General features: G+C 56.6%; 7 protein-coding genes across 7 annotated transcripts; 3 read left to right on the forward strand and 4 right to left on the reverse strand.

Moving 5' to 3' along the window:
- Positions 1 to 1,100: 1,100 nt before the first annotated feature.
- WHR41_08641 (uncharacterized protein) lies at positions 1,101 to 3,050 on the reverse strand (the record flags this gene model as incomplete). Its single annotated transcript, XM_069377245.1, has 1 exon — positions 1,101 to 3,050. One exon carries the CDS (start codon positions 3,048 to 3,050, stop codon positions 1,101 to 1,103), a length of 1,950 nt encoding a protein of 649 aa, XP_069225958.1.
- Positions 3,051 to 5,127: 2,077 nt separating this feature from the next.
- On the forward strand, positions 5,128 to 7,259 carry WHR41_08642 (uncharacterized protein; the record flags this gene model as incomplete). The annotated part of the gene is made up of 3 exons (XM_069377246.1): positions 5,128 to 5,476; positions 5,525 to 5,750; positions 5,806 to 7,259. Exons 1-3 carry the CDS (start codon positions 5,228 to 5,230, stop codon positions 7,257 to 7,259), a joined length of 1,929 nt encoding a protein of 642 aa, XP_069225959.1. The 5' UTR covers positions 5,128 to 5,227.
- A 1,043-nt stretch (positions 7,260 to 8,302) lies between these two features.
- WHR41_08643 (uncharacterized protein) lies at positions 8,303 to 9,994 on the forward strand. Its single transcript, XM_069377247.1, has 5 exons — positions 8,303 to 8,939; positions 8,992 to 9,061; positions 9,115 to 9,518; positions 9,573 to 9,653; positions 9,709 to 9,994. Exons 1-5 carry the CDS (start codon positions 8,814 to 8,816, stop codon positions 9,823 to 9,825), a joined length of 798 nt encoding a protein of 265 aa, XP_069225960.1. The 5' UTR covers positions 8,303 to 8,813; the 3' UTR covers positions 9,826 to 9,994.
- Positions 9,995 to 10,120: 126 nt separating this feature from the next.
- Positions 10,121 to 11,112, reverse strand: WHR41_08644 (mitochondrial 54S ribosomal protein uL29m). The gene is made up of 3 exons (XM_069377248.1): positions 10,518 to 11,112; positions 10,308 to 10,463; positions 10,121 to 10,257 (listed from the first exon to the last, which is right to left on the reverse strand). Exons 1-3 carry the CDS (start codon positions 11,046 to 11,048, stop codon positions 10,168 to 10,170), a joined length of 777 nt encoding a protein of 258 aa, XP_069225953.1. The 5' UTR covers positions 11,049 to 11,112; the 3' UTR covers positions 10,121 to 10,167.
- A 152-nt stretch (positions 11,113 to 11,264) lies between these two features.
- WHR41_08645 (uncharacterized protein) lies at positions 11,265 to 12,812 on the reverse strand. The gene is made up of 3 exons (XM_069377249.1): positions 12,655 to 12,812; positions 11,745 to 12,600; positions 11,265 to 11,694 (listed from the first exon to the last, which is right to left on the reverse strand). The coding sequence occupies exons 1-3, from the start codon at positions 12,703 to 12,705 to the stop codon at positions 11,582 to 11,584; spliced, it is 1,020 nt and encodes a 339-aa protein (XP_069225954.1). The 5' UTR covers positions 12,706 to 12,812; the 3' UTR covers positions 11,265 to 11,581.
- Positions 12,813 to 13,148: 336 nt separating this feature from the next.
- WHR41_08646 (uncharacterized protein) lies at positions 13,149 to 14,735 on the forward strand (the record flags this gene model as incomplete). Its single annotated transcript, XM_069377250.1, has 1 exon — positions 13,149 to 14,735. One exon carries the CDS (start codon positions 13,149 to 13,151, stop codon positions 14,733 to 14,735), a length of 1,587 nt encoding a protein of 528 aa, XP_069225955.1.
- Positions 14,736 to 17,748: 3,013 nt separating this feature from the next.
- Positions 17,749 to 19,365, reverse strand: WHR41_08647 (uncharacterized protein; the record flags this gene model as incomplete). The annotated part of the gene is made up of 1 exon (XM_069377251.1): positions 17,749 to 19,365. One exon carries the CDS (start codon positions 19,363 to 19,365, stop codon positions 17,749 to 17,751), a length of 1,617 nt encoding a protein of 538 aa, XP_069225956.1.
- Positions 19,366 to 22,288: the final 2,923 nt, after the last annotated feature.

A 22,288-nucleotide genomic window follows, 5' to 3' on the forward strand; every position in this document is an offset into this window, starting at 1 on the left:
ATCCGCTCAGCGCCGCTCATCAACCCAACAACAACCTTTCAATATGTCTCACCCAACAATAGCTCCCTAGCAGAACACCGTACCAAACTCTTCCTCCAGCTCCCACGTGGCAAAGCTTCCAGCTCCAGCCCGCGCGACCCCGCGGCTCTGCCTCCGCAGCACAGCGGGCAGCTCAGAGCCCAGGCGCCTGGCACGAACGCCCCGCAGAGCCGTGGTTCGCGCGCTCTGCACGTTTCGCTTCGGAGGATTTGCCTTGTGGCTATCAATAGCGCTCTGCATCGCCAAGCGCCCGGCCCTATACCAAGGCTCTTCTTGGATACGCTGTTGAGCGGGGAGATCAGGTTATCTTATTGATTGTGCTGTCATGAGTTGGCTACCAGCTTTGCCAAGGAGAGGAGTGCTGATTGTGGCGCTTTCGCCTCGCTTTTCGCGGGGCTGGGAGGCGTTTGGGCGGTCGAGGCTTTGGGGTGGCTTTGGGCGGTGGGGGCGGGCTCGTGACTTGTATACAGTAGAATAGCGGCTTTGGCGGGGCGACTTCATCGGAGTCGGGCGCGGCGTGGGGGATGTGCTGCTGGGATGGGTGCGGGCGGGTCGATCTGGCGTGATGCAAGATTTTTCGACGAGTGGCAAAGAGGCAGATTAGAATCATATGGAATTCGAAGATGTTTGGAGATCAAATCGATGTTGCTATGTAAATGACTATTCGTCGTAAGGACTGTCTATTTACTATACCCGTAAGTCGTTGAATGAACGTGTGTCGTAATGATCCTGTTCGTAACGAGCGTATGCTGCGATGCGCGTATTTACTAATGAACGTAAGTCGTAAAGATCGTGTGTCGCAATGACCGTATGTCGTAGTGATCGTGTTTCGTAATGGTCGTATCGCAATGAGCGTCCGACGTAGTGAGCGTAGTGGGTATCAAGTAAAAAATTGGTGTGATGCATCCCCCATTCCGAACGCCTGCAAGACAAACTCGGATCCCCTTTGTATATCCTCATGGTATCTGTTGGTTCCCGTTGATCCAACGCCATTTCTATCCGACAATCAGAACTGCGCAAATCATGATCCCGTCAAATCTGTTGACTTATAAGTCAAATGTTCACTTCTTGGTGGAAGTGGTCTTCGCGGTAGTTTTCGAAGTGGTCTTGGAAGTTGTCTTTGAGGTGGTCTTCGAAGTGGTTTTCGAGGTGGTCGTCTTCAAAGTGGAGGGGCTGGTCTGCGCGTTGGTGCTTGTGCTGGAAGCTGTCGATCCAGCCCCAGAAGCCGTGCTGGCAGAGGTAACGAGGGTGGTAGGGCCGGTCGAAGTGGCAGATGCACCGGATGTTGTGGAGCTGGCAGTGCGAGAAGACGCTGTCTTCCAGTAGGCGTCAAGCGCAGACTCAACAGCACCGACGTTGCGGTAAGCATCGAGACCGTTGAAGAAGGCAACCTTTTTCTCAATCTCTTCGAGGGAGAAGTCACCGGTACGGCCGTCAAGATCGCCCTGCGAGAAAGACTTGGCGCGGTAACGCTCCTCCATCGGGTCAATGAATGAGGTTTTCTCATCGTACCCCAGATCGGTCAAAGCAGTGACGTTTAATGCGGCCATCATCTCATGATCCTCATGAATCAAGTTATGGCAGTGAAACATGTAGAGGCCATCCCATGGGGCGTACCGAGCAATGACTTCAACCTCCTCGTTCGTATTGAGCCACACAACATCCTTGAGTGCAGCCGCTTCGTATGGGAGGACCTTGTTGCGGGCACCACCCTTGCGGCTGACGATCTGGAAATCGACTAGATGGATGTGAATCGGGTGGGTCCAGCCGCCTGATCCGTTCTTCAATAGCCATCTCTCGACCGAGCCACGCTTAGGCTTCGCCATAACACGGGCCTCGGGTCCGTCGGCCCAAGTGACACCGTTGATCTTCCATTGACTATTCTGGCGCTGGAATTCGAATTGGTGGTCAACGGTGGCTTTGTTAGGCGGAAACTCCACGTTGCGCAATGCGGAAGGCAGGTTATCGTTCTTGTCAGTGCTGGTGACAGTGTCACCAACAACGAATCTCATGACTTTATCAGTGTGGAGATAAGGATCAACGTCGGCGACCTTGGCGTTCGATCGAAGGGTGACATTCTGATTCTTGTAAGCACTGAAGTCGAAAACGACCTCCCAGCGCTCCGCCATTGAAATATCGAGCTGGGTTGTGTCAACGGGCTTGGTAAGAAGACCAGCATCAGATCCGACAACCTTCATGTTGATTCTCGAGCCACTCTTGGCACTAGGCTCGAAATAGAGCTCAAAGGATCTGGAGATCGCTGCATTGAGGAAACGCAGCCTGTATTTGCGAGGCTCAACCTTGAAGTACGGCCATGGCTGACCGTTCGCGTGAATCACATCACCAAAGAGATTCTTATCCTCGCCATTCGCTTCGGGACTCCAGAGAGAACCATCGTTATTGTATTGCTTCGCGGTGAGCGCAATTGGAATGTCGTATTTGCCCTGGGGAAGCCCGGCAACGGCCTCCTCCTGCTCGTCATGGAGGATATAGAAGCCAGCTTGGCCCATATAAGCGTTCTCCGCAGTGTGCTCGATAGCGTGATCGTGGTACCAGAGCGTCCTCGCAGCTTGGGCGTTAGGATAGTAGTAGTCCTTATATTGGCCCACGTTGGTGGTGTCGTCAGCCCAGCCGTCGAAAGGAGCCCTAGAGTAGGACCCATGAAGGTGTACTGAGTTGGTTCGATCAGAGTGGTTGATGAATCTGACGACTGCTTCTCTGCCCTTCCTCATCATAAAGGTGGGACCCGGAGCCATGCCATCGTAGCCGACCAATCGAGTCTTACGCAGATTTGGGTACACTTGCTGCTCAAATGGCTTGATGTCGATCTCATAGTAATCGATTTCGGGGCCATTGTCAAATTTGAAGGTCTTGATCGGCTCCTTGATCGGCGCAATGGGCATTGCTACCGAGTAGAGATTCTTGTAGACAGGGCTTTCCCAATCTTTGGCGGATGCCAACTGGGCCGCGAGCGCAGCGAACGCATAAGTGGCAGAACGAATGCCAGGCATGGCGTGCCTCTTCAATCGTGTTTGAAGATGCGTAGAAGTGAAATGGTAGAGTGTGATTGAGGCAAGTTCAAGCACGTTGGAAATGCTCAAAGCCTTATACCTCGCAAGGTGCGAAGTCTTCTAAAGACTTGTCACCCTCTTTGAGCTCTGGAAGACAGCGTGTTTCCCTATTTCGGATGGGTGAGAGAGAAAAAGGAACGGTGATCACCGATGCCCAGTCCTGATAACATGGCGGCGTCTTACAGCCCGCATGGCCATGAAGTCTTTCGACCAGACGCAATGCCGTTACAGCCGTAGTGGCTTGAATCTGGACTATGCTTTAAGGTGGATATCCAAGCAGTGCAAGGGTGCGATTAGGGCTCGATCGATGAGATCTCGGGGAACGCTGCCGTGAGACTGGAGGATTGGAGAACGTGGGCGATCTAGCCGCCGGAGTGCCCGGTGTTCTGGGTATCAACCGAATGTGCAGACGAGCGTAGCCAAGAAAGCGTATCACGTCAAGCGAAAGCTCAGCCTGGCCCAAAACTGGAGCAAACCCGTACCAAGCGGCTCAACCTGGCAGATACGGGTAGCTTGGCGATGGCGCTTGATGGGCTAGTATGGCGCGGCATGTTGAACCTTGCAAGTGCATTAACTAGGGCTTATGTCGAAGAAACCGAAAGCATGCAAGGGCTACGAGAGCCAAGGAAACCTGTACCAAACTGTCTGCCACGTGGTGAGGCGGCGGGAGGCAGTCCAGCCATGATAGCCATGATACGCCTCCTAGTGTGGCGTTACGGCGTTTACCATCTTGTGAAGCCCTTGGATTTTGCATTGTTCAATAATGTCTCACCGACACCTTGATCCAGACCCGAAGATATGCCGCTGGTATCGACATCCAGAACCCTGGCCACGGCCTGTGACCACGGCACCTGTCTAGGTGAGACATGTCCAGCATGATTGAGCGCAAGCAAGGGTGAAGAATCAGGGCGAAGCTGTGAGGGCAACATGTGCTCATGCGCGCCCATTTCAGGCCGCTCCACTACCTCCACAGCCCAGTAGACCTCATCCTCGTGCGAGCATTCGCGAGTGGCGAGCAAACTGCGTACATGAGGCATTCTGGGGCGTGAAGGCAGCGAGGGTATGCCGTGTCAGGTGCGCTGGCACACCGGCTCACCGGCGGACCGTCTACGGATGTCACGAGGCGTTCGGTGCATATGACCGGTCAAAGCGTGTCTGGTAGTGAGGGGTTGCAGCAGCCAGGCTGGCGGGTCAGGCTCGGGCAAGTGTGGTGATGGGTCAGGTTGAAGTTGGCCAGTCGTCGGTCTGATAACGCGAGATGCGGGCACCCGCAGCGGCAGCTTCCGCCGCAGATCCGGCAGCTTGTTCCCGACCCGGTGTCCGGGGTCTCCCACGACCCGGACAGCGTCTAAAAATGCCCCGCTGCAGCCTCGCTGCCGTCTGACTATATAGTGGCTTGCCGCCAGACCTCGAACATGCCGAATGCGGCCTCAGAGTTGGCTTTCGCTTCCTACCCGCACAGAGGCGCCGCCTGCCGTTGTGAACAAGGCAATTGTACTTCCAGACATTTGACGCCACACGCTGTCCACGTGAAGGCGTTCGGTCTCCTCTGGCCCTTTGGGCCTTAGCACAGTTCGACTTGTCCGAAATGGTGGATACGATGCTCGCGAAGCCTTTGAGTCCTAGTCACTGGCAGCATCCCTGCTCATTTAGCTCGATGCCGCAAACGGACGTATCCGCCAAGGCGCTGGAAGAGCCGCGACTCACACTGGAGCCGCCTTCCCTTGCGACGGTCTTTGCATAGCGGATATGCGCCGTGCTTGACATGAAGGGCTTTGAGAATGGCGCTGGCATCCAGGCATCTGACTGTATGGTGGCGCCTTCTTTGGCGAGGGTTTGCGAGCGTTTGACTGGCCTGGAACACCGACTCCATGCGTTGCTTATACCGTGCGACCCAGACTTGTTCCGACGCCCATCAAGCCGCAGGCTGCCATGCCAAGTCTACCAGACCACATGGCTGTGAGGAGGCAAAACCCGCCGGCTGAGATGTGCCCGCATCGTTTGAGCCTCAACCTGGCAGACGTGTATATGAACAGCCTGTGTCGCGGTGTCTTTGTTGAGGTCCCATCCTCAAACGCCATCCACCCCTCTACTGAATTAGTTAGCCATCACCTGCAATGGCCAAACACCTCTTGCCCTTGGTGGCACTCCTTCCTGCTTTACTGCAAGCCGCGGTCATTCCATTCACTCTTGACGGTGCTTTGGAGAATCCGAAAGCCGATTCCGACGCCTTCAACACTGGCGGCTCGATTGAAGTCAATGGCGTCACCATCAAGATTCCGAAGAACTTGCAGTTCCAATTCCCCGCTGCCTGGGTCGGCATGAAAGACATTGCCGCTGGCGGTTTCGCAGGCAACGAAGTCTTGGTACGTCCATGTCTTTCGACCAATACACACCCATTCTAACGTGTACAGGTCGCGGGGAATTACGTCGATGGTGTTGCTATCGCTGGAACCGTCCAGATTGCCCAATACCTTCTTGAGGCCAACAGTGGTATGATCGAGTCACTGGGGTTCGATGGTACCATCAAAATGGTCGGTGGCCAAACGGTCCGCATCAACGACCCCAATGCAGTGTTCTCGGCGGGTTACAAACTCCGACCGGAATTCACTGCAGATGATGCCAATCCCAGTGTCACAGGTGAGTCTTGCCTAGGCTTGAAGACCCGTTGAAGATTGACTCACGCTCCTTGCAGCGTTCAGTGGATACCCGATGTGTGTGCCACGTTCTGAAAACGATCCAAAGTGCCCGTCATCCAACCGTCCTTCTGGATCCAACTCTTTCAACGCCGTGGATCCAGACAAAATGGTTCCATTCAAAGCTGGTGATTACATCGAGTTCGAGGGTGTCAAGATTGGTGGCGAGATCGTTGCCTATGCCATCAACTGTCCCAGCGTTCAGGTCTTGACTACCGGCGACCAGCCTGTGTTCGTTGGTGTTGAGGAGATGATCGTTGGCGTTTTTGACACTCAAAATCAAGGTGTTGTTGAATTTGCCGACAGCCGCATGATCGGCTATACATCACGAGCCGGCGTTAGTGTCACCATCACAAGGTCCGAAATCGATCCTTGCACGGGCAAAGTCAACGATGTGGTCGTTGGTTCTGCTTCTCCAGTCGGCACCCGCAACAAGTGGACATGGAGGTCAGAATCCACCTCTTTGATCAAGTACGCACGTGAGTACAAAGCGACGGTCTCGACTGGCACCAAGGAGACAAATGATGGGCACATCATTGCTGGCCAATACGTTGCTCCCGTCGAAGAATGGATCTTCGCTGAAATTACTGCTCCTGGTACGCAGCCCGGCAAGCTTGACTTCTCTCAGTTCACCCACTTGAGGGATGGCATCGGTCCGGATGAGGATGGCAACGTCTGGGGTCCACTGAGCCCGTGGCCCGATAGCACTGCTCCTGCTCCCTTCAAGACTTGCACCGGCACCGAGACTCCTGCTACGGGCGATACAGGTACCGGTACCGGCACCGGAACGGGGACAGGCACTGGAACGGGCACTGGCACCGGCACTGGAACGGGTACTGGCACCGAGCCAATCGTTCCTGCTGCCAACGCCGGTCCTGATCTAAGGCTTCGCCCTGGTGTTGTTGTTTCCCTTGCTGGCAAGGCCGACAACGCGGCTTCCTTCCCTTCCGGAGACCTTACCTATAGCTGGACGCAAACCGCTGGCAACAAAGTCACACTGACTGGTGCGACGTCTGCAAAGGCCTCTTTCACGATGCCGAGCACCACCACTTCCACCACTTACACCTTCGAGCTGATCGTCAAGTCCAAGTCCGCTGCCACAGAGTCCAAGGCAGATTCCATCGTCGTGACCAACGATCCTTCGATCAATGACGAAGTGACCATCAACTCTTTCACGTGGACCAACACGCAATCAGGCACCATCTCGGTGGTTGCTCAGAGCAATGTGGTCGACGGCTCTGCCAGGCTCAGCCTACAGCTTCTCAACCCAAATGCTGGTAACGTACTGACCATGACAAACGCTGGCGGCGGAAGGTGGACCTACAACTCTCGCAGCACCAAGCTGCCCTCCGGCGGTGTTAGAGTCACGAGTACTCTCAAAGGCGTTGCCACCAAGACCACTGTTTCCCAAAAGCTTAAGCGCTGGCACGCTCGCTTCTTTGGGTCCGCTTGATGGAAGATGTGTTTCCTCGCTTGTTGCACCAGCAGGACTGGTGCTGATCGGCGGCATTTCTGGGCATGTGGGAGATGGTCTGCCTTGCTCGAAATGCGGTATTGTCGCGGGCGACAATCAGAACACGATGAAGATATGCATGATGATAGTGAGATTATGAAATCAAGATGTCCAAGAATCTTACGCACCCTTCTCGGTGTGTCAGCGGACGACCCAGTCATAGAGAGGCCGCCGGTCCACCCACCACAAGCTCATCTCCCAATTACATGCGTGCGTAAGCGCCTCGTTCTCGATCAACCGATCGATGGTCATCAAATACCGACAGACAATATTAGAACTTGATCAACATCGTCATGACATCGAGTCCTTCCACCAATCCATCCCGCTCGCGACCCAACTTGAACAGCGGTGAATGGACAGTCCACCAAGGATTTGTCAACACGTGCTTCACATAGATGGCATCTTACGTTTGTCCCGACCGTGTAGCTCTAAATTAGCGCCACCAAGACGGACTCACTCGCTCCTGATCTGAGTTGTTCCCCACAACATCACGCTGAGTGGACACCCAAATCGCCAGGCACGAACATCAAGCGGCGTTGACGGGCCGTGACGGCGGTTGTTGTTGCCATGTCTCTTTCTAGTCTTCTAACACTCACTTCGTGAAGTCTTTTGAACGATCATTGCGTGCTCATGTCGTAACGCAAGGCGTCTCCCTGCATCGGTCAAGCAACGTGGAACCTCGCTTAGGCACAGCGGGCGGAGCTGAGACGTGGCTGCAGTTGTCATCGAGGCCACGCCGCGTGAAACTGGAAGCGTGCAGTAATGTTGTGCACTCCTGTCTGAGATTTTCTACTGTCGCTTAATCTCGAATCTTGCTCTCTGTACAGGCATGACCCCCACGTCAAGCCACCCGCGGGGAGGAGCCACGCGATTGCAGTGTGCCGTGAGAGCCTTTGCGCGTCTTTGCGCAAGTTGTAAGGCGATATAGCTGCAATAGAACGGCATCTACGATCGCATCCATACCGTCTATTCAGTCGGCCGCCACTACATCCAACGTCTCCTTCTTGATCACGCCGGGATCTACTGGAGACATTTCAAGCAGCACGGCTTCGCTGATTATACCTCGAACGGCGCCCCGTGCGATCACACCATATCCTCGCTTTGCCAGCAATGTCAGTACACGCCTAACGATCTTGGTCGATGAAACCAAGTGAAGTCAGTGGCTTGGATTCTTGGTGCTAGCCATGCGGTCTGCCGGACGCCAAACAGTGTCGACTTGTGAGAGAGGTCTTGCACTTAGCGCCGTGTGACATTAGAGATAGATTGCTTTCCTCACCATCCGTTCCTGAGATGGCCCGGAGACAGAACCTCAGTCTGGGGTCAGCTTGGCATATATGTTCACTACGGTGAACGCTTCATGGCCACCGCATATAAAAGACGTCAGAGTCTCCTCCCTGGTGATCTACTCGACAGCACAGCAATTCCGACTTCTATTCGACTACATTCGCTAAACGCAGATTCGGTGCAGAGCATCGTCCCATCCTTAAAACAACCATGATGTACCAAGCTTCGCTGGCCGCGGCTGTTGCGGCCCTGGCCATGGCTCCAGGTGTTGCCGCTCACGGCCACGTCAAGTCAATCACTGTCAACGGCGGTCAGACTTACCCGGGTGCTGTTCCTGTTCGTCAAATCCACCTCGTTGCGTGAAATGGTCATTTCCTAACAAGATCAGAACTGGTACTACCTCCCTGCCAACCAGGTTCCCGCTACTGCTGGGTGGTACGCTCTGAACCAGGACAACGGTCAGTTCAGCTCCTTCCTGCTCACCAAAGCGTTAGACTGACATCTCCCTGAGGCTTCGTTGAGCCTAGCAAGTTCGGCACCAGCGACATCGCCTGCCACAAGTCTGCCAAACCGGGCAGCACCTCCATCCCCGTAAAGGCCGGCGACACCCTGAAGCTGCAGTGGGACACCTGGCCCGAGAGCCACCACGGTCCGGTCATTGACTACCTGGCCAAGGTCAACAGCTTCAGCTCCGCCACTGCGAGCTCCCTCAGCTTCTTCAAGATCGCCGAGAGCGGTCTCATCAACGGTGCCAGCCCGCCCGGCACCTGGGCCTCCGACAACCTGATCAAGAACGGCAACGCCTGGAACGTCAAGATCCCCAGCTCCCTCCCCTCTGGCAGCTACGTGCTCCGCCACGAGATCATCGGTCTCCACTCCGCCGGCAGCAACAATGGTGCCCAGAACTACCCCCAGGTGCGTGATGCTCCGATGCCACGCTTCATAAGCCAAGACTGACAGTCGCAACAGTGCATCAACCTCCAGGTCACCGGAGGCAGCGGCTCAGTCCCGTCCGGCACCCCGGCCACCTCTCTCTACAAGGCCAACGACGTAAGCATCGCATTAGATCCATCACTCACTCTGCAGTGCTAACGAAGCCATTTAGCCCGGCATTCTCATCAGCATCTACCAGAGCCTCAGCAGCTACAAGATTCCCGGCCCGGCTCTTTCCGGCATCAGGAAGATGGCTCGCCACGCTCGCGACTTCGCCGTCGAGGAGTAGAAGGCCAAGGACACTTGCCGTAGTCAGAGAGAAGCGTGGACGAGCGAATGGTGAAGGTTTTGATTGTCTCAGATTGTCTTCGTGGGGGGTAGCATAAGAATACAAGATTGTAGTTTCTTGTCGCGCTTTGGTATCACTCGTCTGAACAAATCTGTTGCGGTGGTGTAAAGTCGCTCTGTCGAACAGGCTGACAACATGTTTAAGCCTTGTAATAGCTGAACTCACCAAGGTCTTGCTGCTTGCCCCAGTGAGAGCTAACGCATCACTAGAAATTCGGTTACATCGCCTCATAGGATCGGAGGTCTAATTGCACATATGATACACTGGAAATTTTTAGCCTATTTACACGCGAACCTCGCTGCGAGCATTCTCAGCTGCGATGTTCTCACGGATGGTCGCGTCGGGTGCGTCCAAAGCCTCTGTGGAGTCACCCTGCTTCTCGTTAGACGAATCCATCAAGTTTAACTAAGTGTTATCCTTACTGTATTGTGTTCCATGGGAGTGTACGCCGGTTCTCCCTTATCCTGCTGGGCGTACAAGTTGACTTCCCCGTCCTCCATCGCGGCAACTCTAGCATCTTCCCACGAGTACCAGCGCTCGGTAAGGCAGATCTTGATGTTCTTCTTCGTCTTGTGAAGCTGCAGGTGTGTCAGCATCTCAGCAATCCATAGGCCTTTCCAATTGAGACATACCTCTTTCAGCCTAGCATCTGCCTCATACTCTCCGTATCCAGCGTCTACGCGCTTCCTCTCCGCCTCGTTGGTCATAACCATGTTGACGTCCTTCACGCAGAGCCACCACAGCCTGTGCAGATCATCCCAGCTCTTCGACCTCAGCTCCTGGAGCGTCCAAGCTCTCCCGTGAGCGTGCAGCTCTTCCGGCGTCTGCAAAGGTGAACGGTCCTTGCCGAAGAAGCCCCAGAGTCCGTGGTCAAAGTCGACCTCGACCTGAGACCGGCGCGCGGGGTCCAAGACGGGCTTGGGGATGTTGTTCGCGTCCACCGAGAGCTTGATCTTCTTGTTCAGTCCTGTGCGGCGAATCGCGGAAATGCCTCTGGCCGGGTTGCCATCTTTGCGTGCGGTGCGGGTGGTCGAGGAGGAAAAGCTGGCCGTTTGCGCGGCGCTGGAGAATGCTGGGAGGAGGAATCCGGGTGGGAGGGTTGCCGGTCGCTGCGCTGTTGCGGACAGCAGGCCGCCGAATATGCTTCGGCTAGAGCAGTGCATGGTGTTGGCGGTTGATGCGCAGTGTTTCTTGTGACGGCCGGCGCTGCTTCGAGGAGATGGGCTTGGACCTGGGAAGTTCTCCGACCTCCGCGACTTCAGGCTTGGCGACCAATGCGGAGGAGCGAAAGCCAATCTGCGGCGAAGGTGAATGACCAGCTTATTTAGTGCAACACAACATGTTGTATGTAATTCAGATGACGCGTGTGAAAGAGTGCATTGCTGAGACGGCAAGATGATTGTCAAAGTAAGCATATGTACAAGGGAACAGATCGCGCCCGATTCTCGCGTGCTACCTCCGACTATGCTTGCGTGACTACTGGAGCAATACATGCTCACATTATTCTAAGTGATCATCCTGACTAATAAGGCATCTAAGGCATAATCATAGACGATGTGCTGCTGAATGATTCCGTCAAGTCTTAGTCCCACATTCTTCGTCCACATTGACTCCGGCGCATCGCTTCGAACAGGCAAAATCCTGCACTGTCGAAATTGGTGTCTAGTCTAACACAAACTCTAGGCATGTCTCGACTCTACGATGCAGACCGAAAAGATCCGAATATGATGGCTTGGCCCGTGTCATTGCTTTGCTGCTGCTCGGCCTCTTCTAGCTTGAGGAGCAGATTTGTGGTTCGAATGGAGACCTCTGAGTCGCATTAGCACGATACCACTGGCTTTCTACGGACCATAACGTACCTTCAAACTCGACCGCATAGGTCACGGAAAGCTCGACATCGCTGGAATATAGCAGGGGTAAGTTTGTCGCTCGCTGCTTCTGCTTCGTTACTTTCAGCTTGATCCCAACATGCTCGCCTTGGGTGTTGATCCAGAGCACTCGAGGGTCTTTGGTGGGATCACCGCCGTCAACGACACTATCTATCCGCTTTTTGTCTTTGCTCGCGCCAGCACTTTTCGATTCCCCATGGTGTATTACCACTGTGCTCTGGTCTGTGAAAGATCGCGACTCGCAATTTCGAGTTAGCCAGTCCCGCCAGACACGAATGGTCCCTTCTGCGACTTCTTGAAGCGAGCACAAAAGGCCTCGAGTAGTTTCCCGCTTCGCCAGATATGCGACTGTTACGAGTTGAGAGAACAGTTCGTGTGCGTCGACAGTGATTGTATCTCTCACTACGTTGTCCTCGTCACGAATAGCAGGCCGTATTGTGGTATCTTGCCATGTCCGGGATCCAGGAACGTCTCCAGCAGGATGTCGCCTCGCGACCTTCAGCTCTGGCTCGTTGCGTTCTGGCTTGAAGCGCGAGTATAGGCTGCCCATCTTTTGAACCTGTCCGAGGTAGCGATCGGGATCATTGATGTCAGAGAGTAGGCTGTCGAGACCAGGGGTACCAAGCGTGGAACAGAACATGGGCGGGGCAGTCAAGCGTGCAGACGGATGGTGACATTCAAGATACAGGAGATGACCGTCGAGGCCGGCCGCTATCTGCAGCCGCCCATGGATCAATCGAAGGATAAGAGAATGGAAATGCCGACATGTTGGAGTCAGAGGCAGGAGGTCGCGAGTATTCAGAATGCCGAAGATGTTAAGAAGTAGCTACGAAGGATGTCAGGTTGCTTCTGAGTGAGGTCTGCGTCAAGACGTGCTCACCTCATTTGGTAAGGTAAGGATGCCTTTGGCACTAGCTGTGTGATCTGCCATGATTGATGAAGGATTGTTACTGCGTGCGCCTGCCTCGTGCCATCACGATAAGAAATGGCGGGCATGCGAAAGGTACAATGTGAGATGATGCAATCAGTGGCTGAAGATCGCCGTCTGGCCGATAGGCGACCCATCATGTGACCGTCGGGGTACTCTGAGAATGTATCTACCCACGACAAATACTTCAGGTCATACGATAGTCAGACTTCTCCAAATGGTGTCCTTGTACTATTGCGAAGGTATCACGGCTGGACTCTATGATCATGTGATCTCGCGTTGAATCGGCGCGTCCTCGCGTGCCCCGCTTTTCGCATTGACTTCACCTCCAATCCCAACCCCCTGACCCTACATTTCATGCAGCAGAACGCCGTGGGCCAGCATGTCTGGGCGGTGATTTTCAAGGACGCATCGCCAGGTATCCCATCTATCGTGGACACCTCATCATGGCCCCAAAAAGCATGCACTCGTTTGTTGCGAATAGGAACGCATCTCAGGAACCACGTCCAAACTCCACAGCTGCTGATCTTGATGACTTGAAGACGGTGGTGCCTAGTCTCGGCACGAAAGACGACAAAAAGCACAGGTCGAAGCACAAAGGGCACAATGGCCGCATAACTCGATCATACGAGAGCATTTCTTCGCGATCCACTGCCAGCAGCGCCGACGCTGTCTCTACGACCGCCAGCACCTCGCGTCCGAATAATGGCGGAAGCACGCCTCACCATCATCTTCCTGATCGCCCGAACTTTCACGAAGACCACCCGTCAGCCGCATTTGGCGGCACAGAGTACAGTGAGACTGTGGAAGGCTCCGAAGCAGAACTCCCGCACTATCCTGTCTCCACCGCTGTCACGCACCCAACCCCAGAGCTCAAGTTTAGGGCCATGCTTGATCTTAGCAGAAAGAAGACAGCAGGCCCTACTATAGCAGAAACGCAAATCAAGGGTGACTCGTACCCTCCGACTTCTCTTGGCATTCCTTCTGTCTCTGATCACGGGGAAAGGCTCGATGGCAGACTTCCCGGTGGCCAGGACCAGGTGCCGATTCGGGTTTTTGGGCGCCCTGTCTTTCACAGTGGTCCTCGCAAAACGTATGCTCCAACTTCACTTGCTGCGGAACATCAAGCAAGTGGCAATCTTCCGCAGGAGAGCTTTGCGGTACCGTCAGGTCAACCGAAGAATGTCAATCCTCTGGCCTCAGATCCCGCAGGCCCAGACTATGATGCTGCTGCAGGCTTCTCCTTTGCACCGGCACCTGCCAAGAAAGACGTCACTATACAAGCGCCTCATGCTCAGAGATCATCAAATGCTCAGCGCCCCGTCACGGCTATCGAGAAGATGCCCGCACCACAACGTTCAATAGAGCCAGAAGAGCGTACTCAGCCGTACTCCAGGGATGAAGCGAAGCATGTTGCCGAGACGAATGGCTTACATGGGCAACAGTCCGGTCGGCGCCAGGCAATGGCCGAACCCACAACAAGTTTATATCAACGTGGCAGATCCCCTGCACATCAGAGTCTGAACGAACAAGCACCAGTATCACATACATACATGGAGCAAGATTCGAATGTGCAATTCGACCAACACAGTCATAATGAATCGAAGCTCGATTACGAACCACCAGAGCTATACGGCAAAGAATTGCACGCCCTGCAGACGGCAACCTTCGACCAACCCCCAGACGCTCAGCCATTCACTCACGCCGATGTGTCAGATAATGCCTCCCTTGTAGAGAAGGTGGAGCGCGTTGCAGCCATGGAGCCTGGAACGCAAGTCAACTTCTTCGCCAGCCTCGATATCGATGAATGGGAAGAAGCTGGCGACTGGTTCTTGGATCAATTTGGTGACACCCTCAAGAAGCTGAAGCAGGTGAGGAGGGAGAAGCGCAAGGCGGCACTTGCTTTCGAGCGCGAGATCGAGGAACGTGAGGCTGTTCTCCACAAAAAACGCTTTATCACGCAGGAGGCGCTTGATGGAATGAAGACTTCCGGGGTGGCGGTCCTTCAAGGCACGCCGAGGAAAGGACGATGACGATATGAGCGCGCTATACCCTTTTGCTTTGTTCTAGCTGATCGAACATGGAAGATGCGGTCTTCTTGCGAGACTGATAGCTTGCCACTGGGCCTGCTTTAACGGATCACGCCATGTGGAAGTACTGACTTCCAACATCGTAGTGAAGGGCGCAACTCGAGAGCGCAGAAATAGCTGTACACAAACATCGATGACAACCACTGCGTTTGTCCCTCAAAAATCAAAACCCGTGAATACTTGCCTCACACTACAGCGCCTCCTTTTTCACCCGTCGTCAGCATCCCCAATTGCTGGTCAATGCCAAAGCAACAGCGCGATTATCCTCAAATCGCACGATCCACACTCAACCACAGCCTCCCAAACCCGCCTCTACCCGCCGCGCACCCAAAGCAACCACCGTGCCACCCTCCCAATCTCCCTCTCCCAAACCACGCAGCCCCACAAACCCTACATTGAAAAAAGAAGAAACCAGAAACAACTCCCTCAGCAAGCCCAGGCCCCCACCGGAAGAACTCTCGCCCCAAGAAACCCGCCCACCCATCCCCTCCACTTTCCGACGCTGACCCTTGCCGCAAGATCCGGGGAAGCGAAGCGAAGCGAGGCAGCGCCCCCACGTCTCTCTCCATCCCCGTGCGCTAGCGAGAGGGCGGCGCTGCGCGCCTCGTCTGGTGATTTCTGGGGCGGTGGTGCCGCCAAGGCGGATTGGTGAGGCTGTACGGGCCGTTCGTGGGCTGGGGAGACGCGAGTGCGAGTGTTTGGGACGGATCTCGGGTGCTGGGTGCTTTGCTGTACGTACGGGTGATTTACACTTGCGCGGAGGGGCGATCGATGGGGATGGGGGGGTGTCGAGCGGCTACCTTACTACTGTGCATATGATACTACAAGCGGTGATACGCAAGGGCAGAGTGGGGCGATGTTCGTTCACGATCATGTTCACGGTCACGGGTTGATTATCAGATCACCGAACTCCACACTCCCGCCTCGCTCGCAGCACGAACCAACACAAAACAAAACATCACACGTGCGCTCGCGATAAGCCCTTGTCGCAAGCAGCGATCAGCCCATCGCAATCGCATCGCAGCGCGGCGATCCGCGCGATCGTGGCGCCCTCGCTCCCTCACAGCCTACGCCATCGACGGTCATTCGCAAACCTGGTTCGTGTTGCGTTGGGGAACTAGAGCGAGCAAGTCGTGCAGAATGTTGAGAGTAGCGGGCGCCCTTGAGACTTGCAGTCACCAGTAGGAGACTAAAAGGCGAGCATGACGCGGGCGGCGAGGCGACCAGCGTGAGGCTGAGGGGCGGGCTTTCGCACACCGCCCGCGGGCGGGAGAGTGGGATGCCCGTGGGGAAGGGGTGGGTGTGTGTATGTGAGGCGTGCGTGCGTGTCTGGGAGATCGTGTGACGGCGTCACGAGCAAGACGGTGCGCAGCGTCTGGCTCTGACTCTGACTCGGAAGGAGGATGAAGAGATAAGGCGGCTCGGAGAGCGAGGTACAGGACTGGACGCGGTACGTTTTTCCGGGGCCGCTTCTGGGGTGCGGCGGTAGGATTCTGGGGTGAAGGGAAGAAAAGCATCGGCGCATCGATTGCTTGGAGCGGCAGGTCGATGCAGGAAACCCGCCGGCAAAACCGCATCCGCTTCTGCTGAGAGACTAGGGGAGCAGAGGGCATGTGGGAATCCTGCTGGTGACGCAGCCTGTACCCACTTGATTTGGCGGGCCTCGATACGAGCGTTGTGAGCGAGTGTTTCGGCGGCTCTAGGCCTGAAAGATCAGCCCGTCTGCGCCCTTGGAAAGGAAACAATCGGGCCTACCCAGAGAGCAAAGATAAGGCGTGATGCAGTGTTGAAAGCCTGTTTCGTAATATCCTCAGGTGAAGAAGCTTACACCATTGAGAGAACCCACAAACATCTCGTCAACAAAAACTCCGGGTCGTACACAATTCATCAGCAAGGGCAACGCGCGTTCCCCAGCTTCAAAACCCCACAAACCCCACAACGCCAAAACGGATCCTTCGTTCGTAATCACCAAAGGCCGAGCCGACGCACAACAAGAGACGAAACCAATCCAACCCCTCTTGGCACGCGCGAAGAGAGCGACACCGACTCCACACCGATCGGCGCAGCCCCGGAAAGCTTGCGTGTGGGGTAGATAACCAAAAGGTAAAGTGAGAGCTTCGGGAAATGTCGGTCGTAAGGATGGCTGGGAGCAATTTTGAGTTGGAGTAGGGTCATGGGAAAAAAAGTTTGCGATGATGGAATAGCGCCGAGAGTTGACGTGTGAGCCGGGGTAGCCGAGGTTTTGCGGACGGGGCTTTAGGTTCGTGGGATGGCGTAATGGGATGGTGGCGAGGGCTGAGGTAACGACATGGAGAGGGTTGGGTAATGACATCGGAGTTAGTGGGAGAAAAGCGGTTGCAGCACAGTCATGCGCGGTTGACGGTTCTGGCGGTGGAGGTGGGAATGTGTCAATAGCGTAGAAACTACGACTAGGATTACACGCTCGAAGCAGAGATCTGCGTTGAGCGCAAAAAGAGAAACCGAGAAACGAAAAATGAAGGCTCTGTATTGATGTCCTCCAATTGAGAAAGCAGAGTGCGGTAACAAGAAACAGAGACCGGTCGCTGTCCTTGGAGGCGGGTTCCAGCTGCTGATATCTTCCCTCTGAATGCCGGCCAATTCGTGGCGAAAAGGCGAGTGCGATTGCTGCACGTCTGGCGATGCCATCCAATCTATTCCATCCCGTACAGAATTCTTTCCCATACCAGCCAGTCTGGCTTCACTCCATTGCACGCCTCGCTCTGCGACCGCTTTTTCACTCCTTCGCCGTAGAGCGCCGTACCCAGTCTATAATCGCTAGAACTCCTCGCAATTGCATCGGGGCAAAAGCCCAAAAATGAAAACTCGCAAAACTCATCGAAGGCGGCCGTAATCGGTCATGATTAATGCGGTCAATCAGAGCGGAGTTCATCTGATGACCACCTCCGTCGCATGAAATGAAAAGCTTGAAAAATCCTCAATTTCTCTCCTGGAGGTCGTTGCCGGCTTCACTGGCACGAGCGCTGTTCTGGCCGCTGTTTTGTCCGCTGTTCTGGCCACTGCTGGGATTGACTAGCTCATTGATTTTGGTGTAGCCTTCGTTCTTAGGCGTCGACACCATGGGGACCGGAAGTTTCCTCTGGGAACCATCACCTGCCTCCATGATTTCGGAGATGCGCAGACCGCTGTGCTGAGCAGGAACGTACGGCTGTTGGCCGTCAGCTGAAGGCTCGACGGGAGCAAGCGCAGGCGGCGGCTGGTGAGCGAGAGAAAGGTGGTGCAGGGTCGGGAGCTGAACACCGTTGTGGAAGAACTGCGGGCGAAGTCGGGGCGAATGCGACGGCGTCGCAAGGGGAGTGTGGTCAGGGGTCGGTGAGATCGACTCCTGGGAGAATGATGGGGAGGGAGGCGCGGTTGACTGCGGAGAAGCAGGCCTTGACTTCTTCGTCATGCGGTGCGCGTACTGGTCATCGTCGTCATGCGAGTGCGAACGCGACATGGGCTGCGACGTCGGGTTCGACGAGTAGTGGTAAGACGAGAGCGAAGGCATGCGATTTTGACTGTAGGGGTTGACGTGGTAAGGACCTCTGCTGGGAAGGTTGAGGTGCTGGTTAGGGATCTGGCTGTTGTTGTTGTTCTCACGCTCGACTTGAGAAGCGGCGGTCGCGAGGAGGTTGATCGCGCCCGGGCTGGAGTAACCGCCATTGGCGGCAGGGCTGAGGTCGCCACTGTTGTTGCGCGTCATGTAAGACCCAGGATTGCTGGTGTAGGTCGCGGCGTACGAGTGAGGAGGAGAGACGTTGGGCGAGTTGATCTGAGAGCCGGGCGCAGACTGCGGTGTCTTCTGGGGAGGCGGCATGCTGTTGACGGGGCTCTGCTGGTTCATGTGGCCGAGCTGCTGAAGCTGCTGCAGGTGGTTGAGCTGCTGGAGGTGATTCATCTGGTTCATCTGGTTCATGCCATTCATCCCATTCATGCCGTTCATGCCGTTGAATTGCTGCATCTGGTTGAGCTGGCCCATCTGGTTCATCTGGTTCATCTGGTTCATTTGGTTCATCTGGGTGAGCTGGTTGAGCTGCTGGAGGGCGGCGTTGTCGTACATGCCGGCCTGGACGGCGGCGGCGGCTGCGGCAGCCGCGACATGCTGCTTGTTGCCGCGGCGCGAGTTGGGGTTGTTGTGTATTCTCGAGTGGCGCGTAAGCTCGTCGGAACGGCTGAAGCGCTTGGTGCAGCCGGGGAACTGGCAGGCGTGCGGCTTCTCGCCGGTGTGCGTCCTGATGTGGCGCGTCTGGTGCTCGAGGCGGTGGAAGGCCTTGTCGCAGAGCGGGCACTTGTAGGGGCGCGGCAGGTCGGGGCGGTGCTCGTCCGAGTTCTGCATGTTGACTCCCATTGTCGGCATGGTCATGGCGGCGGCGGCCATAGGCGTGCCGGGCTGGCTGTTGGGCTGGCTGGGCTGCTGGGACGAGAGACCGGACGAGGGCGTGCCGGGCGCGGCGGCGGCGGGAGCGGTCGCGGTTGCGGTGTTGGTGTCGCTGGGCTGCGACGCGGACTGAACCTGAGGGCTGCGCTCGGGGTTCAGCAGGTTCGAGAGCATGTGGGTTGGCGTGCCGGCGCGGCGGAGTGCGGCGTGCGAGGCGGGCGGGACGCGACGGGCGGCGGAGGCGGTGGTGGTGGTGCTGGGTGCGGTATGGTGCGTTGTGGTGGTGGTGGTAGTGGTGTTGGAGGAGGAGGAGGATGTGTCGCGGCGTGTGCAGGCAGAGTGCAGCGCGTGGGGTTGCTGGGAGGCGGCGGGCGTCGAGTTTGCGGAGAGGAAGCCGGAGAGGCGAGGCGAGGCGAAGCGAGGAGGGCGACTGGCAAAGAGGGCTTTCGCAAGAAAAAGCGGCGGCCGCTTAGACTTTGCCCGCCCCACTTAAGTGTGCGGGTAGGGATATGACGAACGGACGATAAGATGCTGGGGTCAGCGCCAGATCACCGCCGCGCAACGCCGAGCCGACCACGACACCCGCCTGTTCCTGTTCCTGCGTCGCGCGCTGCTGCCGGGCCCGTTCTGCCGTGCGCCTGGCGGGTGCGCGCTGCCCAGCGCCTGTGAGCCCGCCGCCCGTTGCATGCTGGCTAAAGGGGCGCCGGCACCAGCAGCCAGCAGCAGCCCGCAGCAGCCCGCCAGCAGTGGCCACTGACGCCGTGTCCGGATGCACCAGCGCCTTTCCCCAGAGTCAGACGAGCCCCGGCCGTGTGGGCGGCCACGCAGATCGCGGAGAGTGTCGCGGAGCGTGGGCGCAGGCGGCGGGCGAGGCCTACAGTGCTGGAGAGTGTGCTGGCCGAGCGCATGCGGCATGGCACGTACACGACGACACGACGACACGGGCGGCATGGGCAGCACAACGGCGAGCTGCGACGGCCTCGCGGCCTGCTCTCGGTGCTGGGCCAGGCGCTGCGTGCTGGCGGCGGCGGCGGGATGATGCGCGGGCCTGCTCACAAGGCAGAGCGGACGCGCCCGGCGGTGGCTGCTGTATTCCACCGCGCCGCACCCCAGTCTGCTACAAGAAATCGGTCCCTTCGCGGTGCTACGGAAGCCACCAGCCAGAGTGGGCCTGCCGTGGAGTGACGCTCTGGGGCGGACGAGGCAGTTTCTCGGCACCAAATCTTTGCCGAAGAATCACCAAAATTTGTCGATTGCTAAACACAACTCGCACCGCCGTTGTTGGCGCCGCCGTGCTCTGGGCTCTGGGCCAGTCTGGGTGGTATGGCAGCGATCAACGAGTCGCACGCCACGCCTACGCCCCCGCGACACATACCCGGCCCATCATGCCCACCACAGCCCGCCGGTGTGGCGTAGGGTCGAGGTAGGGCATCGGGCGGCTCGCCAGGCACGCCCCAGCGAGATAAGGGAACGAGCACGTGTTTCGCCATTGTGACCGGCGCGAGGCTCTCGTCTTCTCCCTCCCAACCATCCAGTCCATGCAAGCCCGGTGGGATGACTGTTGGTCGGCTGCAGTCTTGGGGTTGCACTGTGGGATGATGACTATTTGTATCGTCACGCGATGCGGCTGCCGTCCCAATTGCTGCGATGAATTGATAAAAATCCCACCTCGCCTGCATACCATCTCGTCCCCGTCTGGCGCCAACAATGCATTCGCGCGGGCGAACGAGCCTCCCCACGGCTCAACTCGTCCAAATACGAGACCCGTCAATCCCTTCTGCATGCAAAATCGTACATAATTAGCGCTTCACCCATGTTTCTCCACCATCCAGCCAGCGCTCCGCGCGGAGCGGGCTTGGGCCTGGAGAAACCGTCTCACGAGGACGGGGCGGGCGTCTGAGTCGAACAAGATCCATCCCACTGCTGCCAATCCTCATATCTCCTCTCAGACTATCTAAAGGGGGGGCTTCGTGACCACGCAAGCGTCGCAACGTCGCTGCCTAGACCGCCGCGCCCCCCATTTGCCCATCCCGTCTCTCCACATGGAGACTCGCGCCGTCCTCGCCGGGGTGAAGCTGGTGTCTTCTGTGGCGGTGTTGCGTCGGCCGGGGAGAACTTCTGGAACCCCCACGCCCGTGGCGTCCGTTCCAGGTCTGACTTTCGGGATGGGCAGACTGGCAGTGACAAAGCAAGCACAGGCTAAATCATTCGATGAGATGGACTTGTAGCGAGGCGTCGCTTAGGAGAGACTCGAGGCTGAAGGCGATAGGAAGATGCCGCAGCGCCAACAACACCTGGCCTTTTGGGACGGGCGCTGGCTCGATTGGTTGGTGGAACTGCCAAATTCAGCACGCGTATCAGCCAGCCCACTTTTCAGGGCCGGCATCTCTTGATCTTCCCTCAGTCTTCTCCCGCGGCGATCTGTGGAGAGGGAACGAGCCGCGCATACCCCAGATGCTAAGAGTTGTGCCTCATCTCCGCGAGAAGGAATCGGGTGAGCCAAAAACAGCGTCTGTCGACACATTGCACCCTGCCGATGCACGCTGGTCACAAACACCATCTCACCACACCAGTCCACCGCATCAATCAGCCCGCTCTCATCAGCCGGAAGCACAAGGCAGCCCCGTGGCTCGTGTGCAGCGGTCCAGCTCGCTCTCTTCTCGGCGGCTTCGCGAGTCACGTGTCAGCAAGTCGGGGAGCGAGTCCAGCGCGCTCCGATGCTTGGCGAGACTCCAGTCCGTTTGTACCCGGCGGTGGGTACGTTGGGGGTCGCCCTCTCTGCGCCTCTCTCTCCGCGTCACCGGCGCACGCCTTTGCTCTCCTCAAAGTGGAGTTTTCACACCAACCAAAACAGTCCCGCCCGTCGCGCCTACCTTGATGGGTGCTCGCGCCGGCACTTTTCGCGGAATTTTTTTCTCCCTCCGCTCAGGAATCTTCTTTGCAGAGAAAGGAGCCGGGTGGCTTCGGGCCCCGGTTGGGACGTAGTTGAATGGTACAGGCACAAAATGTGACGCCTACCTTTCCCCAGCCGGCACATACCGCGCAGCATCATCATCAGACGATTTTCACGTGTCTGCAGGGGTGCGAAAGTGTGGAG

The sequence above is a fragment of the Cladosporium halotolerans genome, assembly GCF_011745625.1.
Source record: "Cladosporium halotolerans strain TM138-S3 chromosome Unknown Sca43, whole genome shotgun sequence".
NCBI classification, from domain to species: Eukaryota; Fungi; Ascomycota; class Dothideomycetes; order Cladosporiales; family Cladosporiaceae; genus Cladosporium; species Cladosporium halotolerans.